Source organism: Cebus imitator, unplaced genomic scaffold (genome assembly GCF_001604975.1).
Source record: "Cebus imitator isolate Cc_AM_T3 unplaced genomic scaffold, Cebus_imitator-1.0 Scaffold537, whole genome shotgun sequence".
NCBI classification, from domain to species: Eukaryota; Metazoa; Chordata; class Mammalia; order Primates; family Cebidae; genus Cebus; species Cebus imitator.
This window is the reverse complement of record NW_016107852.1, coordinates 1,662,856-1,674,977: the sequence shown is the minus strand read 5'-3', so window position 1 is coordinate 1,674,977 and position 12,122 is coordinate 1,662,856. Positions and strand designations below refer to the sequence as shown.

The 12,122-nt window shown below is 36.7% G+C and overlaps 1 protein-coding gene across 2 annotated transcripts in view; it reads right to left on the bottom strand.

The window, feature by feature from the left end:
• Positions 1-798: 798 nt before the first annotated feature.
• Positions 799-12,122, bottom strand: part of CDKL2 (cyclin dependent kinase like 2) — a 50,467-nt gene continuing 39,143 nt past the window's right edge. For both annotated transcript variants that reach the window (XM_017514740.2, XM_017514743.2), the window contains 2 exons: positions 5,433-5,521; positions 799-3,406 (listed from right to left, as the gene is read on the bottom strand). In XM_017514740.2, the coding sequence (XP_017370229.1) occupies positions 5,456-5,521 (66 nt within the window). In that variant the 3' untranslated portion in view covers positions 799-3,406; positions 5,433-5,455. The remainder of the gene's footprint in view (positions 3,407-5,432; positions 5,522-12,122) is intronic.

The following is a 12,122-nucleotide window of genomic DNA, read 5'->3' as shown; positions in this document are numbered from 1 at the left end:
TAAAAATAGGTTGGGGAGGCCAGGCATGGTGGCTCATGCCTGTAATTCTAGCACTTTGGGAGGCTGAGGCGGGAGGATCGTTTGAGCTCAGGAGCTAAAGACCAGCCTGGGCAACATAGTGACATCCTGTGTCTATAAAAACTATAAAAATAAAATAATAAAACAGTTTGAGGAGAGAAGTGACCAATTAAAACATGATTTTGGGGGGTCAAGGGATAGTTTTAAATCCTAGCAGCAAGATTAATGACGATATCCTTCCAGGTCTGGAGCAGATGAGGTAGCTGGATGGAGGTAAACTGATAGGAAAGCTGTTCTCCGGACTGACAGGAAACCCTACCCTAGCTTAGGGATAGGAAAACATGCTGAATTGAACCTTCTTATATGTTCATGTTAATCAACAAGACATTTTCCAAAATTTTACCGGAGTTTCACCAGACAATACATTTTCCAAAATTTTACCTTCTTCACTTCTACAGGAGATGACCCTGAGTGCCAAAGTAGGGAATATAGAAACTAGGAAAGTGCAATGGGCAAAACTAAATTTTCACTGAAAACAAAGGAACATGCTGTTTTGTGGATGGGGTTTTTTTTTTTAAAGAAAAATTTTCAGAATATATTCAGCATCAGATGTCCATAAATATCTATAAACACAAAGCTCTAAACCACAAGTGATAACATAAGGTACTTACTTCTCAGAGGGAATATTAAGAAAAAATATGCTGTACGTCAACTACATTTTCAAGTTATTTCATGTCTGAAGCTATCAAGAGAAAAAATAAGACCCTTGAGAAAACAATGTGAGAACATAATTTTTTATTCATATAGAGGAGTGTTAAGCACCTGCTTCTAATGCAAAAACAATGCAAAACAACAGAGACAAATCCATTTAGTCCAATTCACTAAGAGTAGCCTAAAGCCTTAGGAGCAGTGCTCTGTTGCTTCATTAATTCCCTGCCCATGGTTCAGTTATATAGAGGAGGGCGTAGAAAACAAATCGACCATATTTTTCAGCCTAGTCTGATATGTAGTGTATTACAGGTCCAGCCTTACACTGCAGCACAGCTAAGATAAAGGAACCAATAATGAGAGTCACATAAGAAAACACATTTTCTATGTTCCATTTCAATGGGAAGTCAGATATTCTAAGCAAGCAAGGGATTTTAAGTCAGGAAAACCAGGTTCTGTCACAACTTTTACTAGTTAGTCTTTACAAGACATGTTATTTTATGACCATGCTGCTTATATCACCGGCTATACAAGAAAATTAGCTTGCCACCCCTACCTCCAAAGTTTTCCAGAAGAAGAATTAACAGATTTCAAACTTATTTGCTAAATACCATATAACAGTGTATATATTATTTATAGTAACTTTAATTAAATAAATCTAAATTAAAAGCATATATGGCACTCAGTAAGATAATATTTATTGTTAAAACATACATACACACAGCAAGCCCACTGCTCCCACCAGTACATACACATATTCCCTATTAGTGTGTGACTACATCAGATCCTTACAAAGAGACACTAAATAACCTTAAACTTAAAAAAAGGATCATTTGGTTCAATATCTATTATTGCTGATGATTATGATTACATCAACAAGAATCACTGAAACCAATTTGCAGAATCTTCTTTTTCTAGTAGTTCTGCCACGGTTCTAATTAGATACGATCCTCAAGTCGTAACTTTGACATAGTAAATAATTTTTACTTCCTTAATTCTAAAGTTCAAAGGTGTTTTAATAGGCAAAAGATATCAAAAGTTAGCATAAAAATTGGAAGGTAATTGATCCTAGAACCTCAAACATTGAGATCTTTTCACACTGATCTTCACAGAAAAAAAGTATTGAAGTAAGCTGAAGCGCCATTTGACTTGAAGTATTACCTGCTTGCCATGCTGTAGAATCTATTGGCAGTTTTTTTTAAAGTAAAAATAAAATAATAACGTTTTAATGTGAAGGCTATTAATGCTGACACCCTAGTTTTTTCAGCATGTTAGCCATACCAGTGTAGTCAAAAACCTGGTCACAGATTAAAAGTAGAGCTTTTAAATCAAGACCAAATTTTAATTTAACCACCACCTATACGCTTGTACATTGAAACCCCTTATTTGCCTCCTTTTGAATGTCCTACTGTTTTGAGGCTAAGTTCCTCAGAGTAATAAAGTTCTATTTAAACTCTTCGGCTAAGTTCTAGTTAATGGCTTTTGGGGAAAAAAGCAACACACTATTAATTGGCTAAGGCAAAAAACTCACACAAATTCTGGTTCCCTAAACAACCACTCTCTAAAATAATAAATGCAGAAATCAGGAACCTGTAGCCAACTTGGTTTATTCCTCTCACCTAAAATGTTTTGGATTCATACCTTGGAAAAGATGTGTGGAATGTAGGTAAATGATTTTGCACCGTGGTGAAAAGCATTTGAGAAGGCCTTAGTGTTTGAGGTCACAAGGAGACAGGAACTTCTCTGGATTCTAGTATCACCCTTAAACTACCAGGGGACAAAAGTGGAGTCCATAATAATGAACATTCCCTCCCCAGAGCCTCTTCAGCTGGGCAGTTCAATAGCAATTGGTCCACAGAAGAGTAAATCAGTCCTGATCAATTCTGTATGGAACATTAGCACCAGAATCTTACAATACAGAGAACTACCTAATGCCAGAGTTGTGGTAAGTCATTCAAAAGAGAAGGTTTCTCTGTCAGGCTTGCATTAGTGTGGTTCTTAGAAGATCAGCATAGTGGCCAGAATCCTATAATATAATGATAGAACATCAACAATAATTACTGAAACCAAAGATACACATCTACCCACGGACAGCAGTTACATATTCCGTTAATATCTAGAGGCAAGTAAGATTTTTAAGTGTGTTTTCATAGCTAAATTTGGGTAAAGCAAACAGTTTCTCTTACTGATCCTGGTTTCTTCAATTTTCTTCAACTGATTGTAATTTTTATCCCCTACCCCCACCAAACTCTCTCCTAAATAAATATACGCATTTATACAGAAAACACACAAAGTTCAATGCCTGAGTAACATGGCCTTTTTATAACATTTTTCTCTGTTCCCCTTTTTTACACACTTTTAATCATGGGTGACTTAAAAAACAATCTCCTAACAGTAAATACACATTCGTGTAACAAGAACCATATCACTGTTCTTCCACTGGATATATCTTGATATAGCATCAGTGGATGTGAAAGGTGATGGGATAACAGTTAGGGAGGGGCACTTGTTCAATCTTCCTTGGAAACATTTGGAAGTCTTTGTCTTTACTTCTTCTAGAAGGCCTTTCTCAGAAACTGCAGGTAGCTCAGAAGGAAATGATCAAAACTATGAATCTCTCCTCTTGGGATATCAGCACTCTTGCTGCAAGAAGATGTCATCTCAAGTGCAAGAGCAGCATCTAAAAGCACAGAAGAATATACCACCAACTATTTTACATAAAGTCTAAAATTTAATTTCTTTCTCATTTGCTTTCTCACACATATATATATTGATAATATTGGTGGGCACTATGTAGCTTGAGAAAACCTTATATTTCAATTAGTTGTATCAAAAGTAAATTTTTAAGACAATCTTTAGAATAATTACTGATCAAAACTATCATGTGTAACGCATATCTCCTTTTAATAACTAATTTTGACAAAACACATGCAAGTTTTGCAGAGCCTGTAGTTTATACAGTTTGTATGAATTAGTTTTTCATTGTTCAACATGAATTAACTCAAATGAATGCATTGCAAAGACTCTTCCAGGGCCTTGAAAGAACCTGTGCAAATGAAAGATCAAAACTAAAGCTTTGTTTACTTCATAGTAAATTTACCTTTGATGTCGCAGATGCTCAAAATGCTTTGTAAAGGTTAATAGATTAATTAATACACTTATGGGCTGGGCGTGGTAGCTCATTCCTGTAATCCCAGCACTTTGGGAGGCCAAGACGGGTGAATGATCTAAGGTCAGGAGTTTGAGACCAGCCTGACCAACATGGTGAAACCCCATCTGTACTAAATATACAAAAATTAGCTGTGTGTGGTGACACACACCTGTGATCCCAGCTACTTGGGAGGCTGACACATGAGGATCACTTGAACCCAGGAGGCGGAGGTTGCAGTAAGCCAAGATTGTACCACTGCACTCCAACCTGGATGACAGAGCGAGATACTGTCTCAAAAAAAAAAAAAAATACAGTTATGAGAATGTGGGATTCTATCATCATAATATTTTACATAGTTAATGAGATATTAAACATTGAATGACTTACTTGAACAAATAAATTATCACTCAAAAGCATCTGACTGGCCAAGCACAGTGGCTCATACCTCTAATTCTAGCACTTTGGGAGGCCAAGGTGGGTAGATCACTCGAGCTCAGAGGCTCAAGGCCAGCCCAGGCAACATGGCGAAACCCCATCTCTACCAAAAATACAAAAAATTAGTGGGGTGTTGTGTCACACACCTGTGGTCCCAGCTACTCGGGAGGCGGGGGCAGGAGGATTGCTTCTGCCTAGGAGGCAGAAGTCACAGTCAGCCAAGATTATGCTACTGCACTCCAGCCTGGGCAATGGAGTGAGATCCCATTAAAAAAAAAAAAAAAAAAAAAAAAAAAGTTTGATTTTTGTTTTGTTTTTTTTAATACTAAAAAGTTATATTTAAAAGGAAAGCAATCATTTGGTACAGCATTGATCTCTCTTTATTGGGAAAAGTATTGCCAAGTGTAGCATGCACTGTATAACAATGTTTTGGTCAACAATGGGCTGCATATAAAATGGTGGTCCCATAAGGTTATCATGAAGCTGAAAATTCTTACTGCCTAGTGATATCGCAGCCATGATAACACCATAGTGCAATGCATTATCTTTTCTATGTTTTGATATATGAATACTTACCACTGTGCTACAATTGCCTACAGTAGTCAGTATAGTAACATGCTGTACAGGTTTGTAGCCTAGAAGCAATAGGCTATACCATGTAGCCGAGGAGTATAGCGGATGATATAATCTAGAATTGTATAAGTAGACTATGATGTTAGCATAACAGTGAAATCACCTAAGGATGCATCTGTCAGAACATTAAGCGAGGCGGGATTATAATCAGTCACTCTTGCTTTACGGGCCCACAGGGCAAATGACTGATAAGGGTGACAGGTATGTATCTTTCTTGAGCACTTGTCACCCTAAATTCACATGACTATATCCAATAAAATACAGGATTTTAGTTTAGGAGCAAGAGATATACACTCTATGAAAAGGGGTATCATCCCAGAGATAAATACTACTTCTGGTTTTCTAAGTGGCACAACTCTCTTTATCAGAAATTCTCATAAAATCAATCATTGGAGAATGTTTCAGCTGAAAAAATTAGTCTTCAGCAAGCCACAAAATATTACCTGTGAAAGGCTGCACAGCCTTAAGCATGGAAAATCAGACCTACCCAGTTCAGAACCAAAATGATTCTCAGTGCTGGTGCTCCATTTGAGGCAAATCAGCCCCTGAATCATCTGACAGGGGAAGTCCTGATACCTATAAATTAATAATAGAGCATCATAGGTTCTCAGTAATTGCAAAAGTTCCACTTCCTCAAAATTTCAATTCTATTTGTTCAAATATCAGATGTTTAGAACTAACTATTCATTCAAAGCTCAAGTTGCCTACATGGAAAAGGGTGAAGTAAGGGGATGTTATTCTTTTCCTTTTTTATTCCCCAAATTACTGCTGAGTGGATGTTATTCTTTGATCCTAGCTTATGCATATGTTAAAAGATACTTCTGATCTGCTATGACACTGTAAGCCCACTACAACCCATCTCTTCTACTTATTACCAAAATATAAAAACAAAAACCTGTTGGAACCATCATACAAAGACTTTGAAGCAGCCCTTATAACTCTGCCACATGAAGTAAAGGAAAACATACTTGAAATGAATGAAGGGATAGGAATATTTAGCAGAGAAATAGTAGCCACAAAAGAGAGCCAAATGTATATTTTAGGACTAAAGAGTACAGTATCTGAAATTTTAAAATTTCACTGAATGGGCTTAATAGCAGAATGAAGATGATAAAGTAAAAAATAAGAGAACTTGAGAATAGATGAATAGAAATGGCCCAATCTGAAGAATAGAAAGAAAAGTGATTAGGAAAAAGTGAACAGAGTCTCAGGAACCTATGAGAAAATACTAAACAGTCTACCATACATATCATTAGACTCTCAGAAGGAGAGGTGAGAGACTATGGCAGAAAAAAATTATTTCAAAAAACGATGACCAACAACTGCCCAAATCTGGTACAATACTTAAGTTTACAGATTCAAGAAGGCTGGAAAACCCCAAACAGGACAAACACAAAGAAAACTATGTCTAGATACATCATATTTAAGCTAATGAAAAGATAAAAATTAAATCTTGAAAGCAGCTATAGGAAAATGAAACACTACATATAGGGAAACAACTCAAATGCCTGACAATTTCCCACCAGAAATTACAGAGATCAGAAGACAGAAGAATCACATCTTTATAGTGCTGGGAGGAAAACAAAAACCAAAACATGTCAACTCAAATTCCCTATCCAATAAAACATATTTCCAGAATTAAAGTAAAATAAAGTCATTCTCAAATGAAGAAAAACTAAGAATATTTGTCACCATCAGACCTGCTCTGCAAGAAATGCTAAAGGAAGTTTTTCAGGCTGAAGGAAAAAAATACCAGAGGAAAACTGGAATCTAGGGAACAAGAGAGACCAACAGAAATGGTAACAGCTAGGTAAATATAAAAGACAACTTTTTTCTCATAAATTGTTTAAAATGTTTGTGACTGTTTAAAACAAAACATATAATGTATTAGGCTTCTGAAGGTATGCAGATGTAGTACATATGAAGTTGTAACATAAATTGCAAACTGGGGAGAAGGGAATACGTTTTCCACTTTTTTGTTATTAATTATTTATCAAGAGAAACTATTTCTTATACCACATACTAATGTTTCATAGTTCAGGAACACAGATGAGTGACAAACTTCTAGGTAATTCAACCCAAAGAAATTCTTTGTACTCCAAAATCACTTTGTACTCTGAAAGATACCAGCCTTCCTCAACTTCTCCAAATCTTTCACAAAATCATAATTTCTGTAGAAATCTGCATATGTCTTCTTTCTCAGTTCAGCCACAGCAATCTTACAGACAGCTGCAACCCCCAGGGACACAATAAAGGCTCCAATAATATGAAATCACAGACGTTGGTCAGAAGACCACACATCTGAGGTTTTGTCAAAGCACTGGAAGCCACGGTAGTTACTGTCTTTGATAGGTGTGTCAACCTCAACACCAACGTCTTTCCTGGATAATGGAGAAATGGATGGCCAGTTCCTGCTTTTTATTTCGAGGGGTACAATGTAGACTATGAAAAATTACTGATGTATATTGTAATTCCTCAAGCAATCACTAAAAAAATATATAAACAGATATTGCTGAAAAAATACTAAAAATATTCAAAAACAAAAGAAAACTGAAAAGGAAAAACAGAGGAACAAACAGAAAACAAACAATAAAAAGATGGGACTAGATCCAAAAATATCAATTATCACAGTAAATGTCAACTGTCTAAACATTCTATGGTCAACAGGATTGTAAAGCTATGCCCTTAAGATTCCTGTCCATAGCTAGTTAATCAAACTAATTTCAGTACTGATATGAGGGGACTTTATACATAGAATAAATGTTACTAATTAGCTGACTAGGCGGGCCCAGTGTAATCATGTGAGCTCTTAGCATCAGAGTGAGTCAGAGATGAGGCAGAAGTAGTGGTCAAAGAGATTCAAGTCTAAGAGAGATTTGACCACTGTTGCTGGCTTTGAAGACGAAGACAGAGGAAGTGGGCCATGAGCCAAGGAATGTGAGTGGCTTCTAGAAGCTGAGAACAACCCCTAGCTGTCAGCCAACAAGGAAATGGGGACTTCTGCCCAACAACCATATGAAACTAAATTACCCAAACAACCTAAGTGAGCCTGGAAATGGTTTCTCCCCTAATGCCTCCAGAAAATAATGCAGCCCTGCCGACACCTTGATTTCCACCTGTGAGACTCATGCAGAGAAACAGCTGTGCCTAACTCAGAAGCTATGAGATAATAAATGGATATTAATTTAGTATATAAGTAGTCCCCCCTTATCCATGAAGGACATGTTCCAAGGTGCCCAGTGGGTGCCTGAAACCTCAGATATTACCAAGCCCTAAATATAGAGTATTATGGTTTTTTGATCTGAAAGCCTAGACAGCTACTAAGTAATAAAAGAGCAGGTAGCATAAGTATACAGCATGGATATACTGGACAATGAGAGGATTCATGTCCCCAGCAGAACAGAGCCGGACAGCTTGAGATTTCATCAGGCTATTCAGAATGGTGTGCAATTTAAAACTTAAGAACCATTTATTTCTGGAATTTCCCATTTAACATTTTCAGACCACAGTTGACCACAGGTAACTGAAACTGCAGAAAACAAAATTACAGATAAGGGGGAATACCATATCTCTAAGGTAGCAGCAATAATAAACAAATATACATTCCAATTAAAAGGCAAAGATTGACAGAATGGATACAAAGGAAAGCTCCTATTTATATGCTGTCTTCAAAAGAAACACTTTAAATATAAACATAAAAACCAGACAGGGTGAAAGTAAATGAAAGCAAAAAGATTTACTATGCAAACATACATATAAGAAGTTTGGAATGGTTAAGGTATAGACCACTACCAAAGATAAAGAGAGGCATTTCATAATGATAAAAGGACAACGTATCAGAAAGACAAAACAATTATGTGCAAATACCTAGTAATAGAGATTTAAAATACAAAAAGCAGCCAGGTATGGTGGCTCACACCTATAATCCCAGCTACTCAGGAGGCTCAGAAGGAGGCCAACAGTTTGAGCAACACAGCAAGGCCAGTCACAACAACAGAGCAAGACCCCATCTCTCAAAATAAAAAAGAAAAAAATCAGCTGGGTGTGGTGACCTGTGCCTGTAGTTTTAGTTACTCAGGAGGCTGAGATGGGAAGATAACTTCAGCCCAGGAGTTCAAGGTTGCAGTGAATTATGATCATGCCACTGTACTCTAGCCTGGGCAACAGAGTGAGACCCCATTTCTAAAGAAAATTAATAAAATAATAAAATACATGAAGCAAAAATAAATAGATATAGGCTAGGTGTGGTAGCTCATGCCTGTAATCCCAGCACTTTGGGAGGTGGAGGCAGGTGGATCATTTGAGCTCAGAAGGGCAAGACCAGCCTGGGCAACAAAGCGAGACTCTGTCTTGAAATAAATAATTAAATTAAATAAAAGTAAACAGACATAAGAGAGAAATAGGCAATTCAACAACTTAATAAAAGATTTTAACAGTACTCTTTCAAGAACTGATAGACCTAAACAAAAAAAATTAAGAGCATAGATGATCTGAAGAATACTGTACTACTAACCATCTTGATATAATTATACATTTATAGAACAATTAATCAAACAACAAAGAATATACATTTTTTCAAGGGAAAAAGGTCAATCACCAAGATGAACCATAGACCATAAGACATGTCTCACTGAATCTAAAAAAATCAAGATCACACTGAGTGTATTCTCTGACCACAATGGAATTAAATTACAAATTAATCAATAATAAGCTATTAGGGAACCTCAAATACCTGCTTATTAAACAACATTTTTAAATAATTCATAGGTCAGAGAAGAAATTACAAATGGGAAAATTAAGGGAAATTTTAAAATGTTTGGACTAACCTTAATGTTAAAACATGACACAGATATCTTTTTTTAAAAAAAATAAATTAAAGGTTAGATATATGCAAAATAATTAATCAAATAAGTAAATATACATAGAATAACATACAGCTAAATTTCTCACTCTCAAAGAAGAGAGTAGTAAACTAGACCAAACTGTGTTGTTGGGTTAGAATTAGAGGTATCTTTGTAGATTTTAATAAGCATAGAAATGAAATACAATATATCAAAAGCTGTGGGATAAAGGTAAAGCAGTGCTTAGAGGAAAATGCATTGCTTTACATGCTTACATTAGCAAAAAAAAAAAAAAAAAAAAAAAAAAAAATCTAAGTGACCAAGTGATAGGTTTCTTTAAGAACCTAGAAAAATTGAGCAGAATAAACCCAAAGTAAGTAAAAGGGAAAAACTAAGAGGAGACATCAACAAAATAGGGAATTGACAGACAACAGAGGAAATTAACAATGCCAAAGGCTTGATTTTGTTGAAAACCACAACAAAATTGACAAACTCCTAATTATACTGATCAAGAAAAAGAAAGTGAACACAATATAATAAAAATAAAGAATAATCATCACAGTATTTACAGATATTAAAAGGACAATAAGAGGCCAGGTGCAGTGGCTCATGCCTGTAATCCAAGCACTTTGGGAGACTGAGGCAGGTGTACCACTTGAGATTAGAAGTTTGAGACCAGCCTAGCCAATATGGCAAAACCCCATCTCTACTAGAAATACAAAAATTAGCCAGGTATGGTGGCTCACAGCTGTAATCCCAGTAATTTGGGAGGCTGAGGCAGGAGAATCACTTGAGCCCAGGAGGTAGAGCTTGCAGTGGGTTGAGATTTTGCCACTGTACTCCAGCCTGGGTGACAGAGCAAGACTCTGTCTCAAAAACAAAAAACAAAACAAAAAACAAAACAAAAAGACAATAAGAGAATACTATGAACAATGTCATGCCAACATATTTTTTAAATTGTATGACATGAATCAAAGGATTAAAAAATACGACCTACCAAAAGAGACCCAAGAAGAAACAGAAAATCCGAATAGCTCTATATCTTTTAAAGAAATTGAAATCATTGCCGGGCACAGAGGTTTATGCCTGTAATCCCAGCACTTTGGGAGGCCGAGGCGGGTGGATCACCTGAGGTCAGGAGTTGAGACCAGCCTGACCAACATGGAGAAACCCAGTCTCTACTAAAATTACAAAATTAGCCAGGCGTGGTGGTGCATGCCTGTAATCCCAGCTACTTGAGGCAGGAGAATTGCTTGAACTCAGGAGGCAAAGGCTGCCATGAGTCGAGATCGGGCCATTGCACTCAAGCCTGGGCAACAAGAGCAAACTCTGTCTCAAAAAAAAAGAAAAAAGAAATTGAAATTGTTATCCAAAATCTTCCCCAAAATAAAATTCTTGGGACAGATGGCTTCACCAGAGAATTCTATCAATCATTCAAGGAACAAATAACACCAGCTTATGAAACTTTTTCAGGAAATAAAGAGAGACCTCTGCTCAACTTGTTTTATGAAGATAACAAAACCTTGATGTTAAAACATGACAAACGTATCTTTTTTAAAAAAAGGAAATTATAGTAGAACAGGAGGTTAGATATATATAAAATAATTAATCAAATAAGCACATATATTAAATTATACATGGAATAACATACAGGTAAATTTCTCATTGTCAAAGAAGAGAATAGTAAACTAGACCAAACTCTGGGTGTTGGATTAGAATTAGAGGCATCTTTGTAGATTTTGGTAACTACAGGTAGAAATAGAAATAAACTCGGCCGGGTGCAGTGGCTCATGTCTGTAATCCCAGCAATTTGGGAGGCGGAGGCAGCCGGATCACGAAGTCAGGAGATCGAGACCATCCTGGCTATCACTGTGAAACCCCGTCTCTACTAAAAATACAAAAAATTAGCCAGGCATCGTGGCATACGCCTGTAGTCCCAGCTATTCGGGAGGCTGAGACAGGAGAATTGCTTGAACCCGGGAGGCGGAGGTTGCAGTGAGCTGAGATTGCGTCACAGCACACCAGCCTGGGTGACAGAGTGAGACTTCATCTTAGAAAAATTAATAGATAAATAAATAGAAATAAACTCATAGGAAATGTGTATATGTATGTGCATATGTCTATGTACCTAGCTCTGTCCACTAAGAGGACCTTAGAACGATGACTCCCCCCAAATCAATGAACACGCCTAGAGCCCGGATCTTGACTTCTAAATATGATTATCTACAAAAGGAAACTAGGGATCCTTGGAGAAATGGCTGATTCCAGGCTGGTACAAATCAATCTGCATTACCTGTTGCACCAGATGGCAAGGAATTCCTCAAAGAATGATGAGG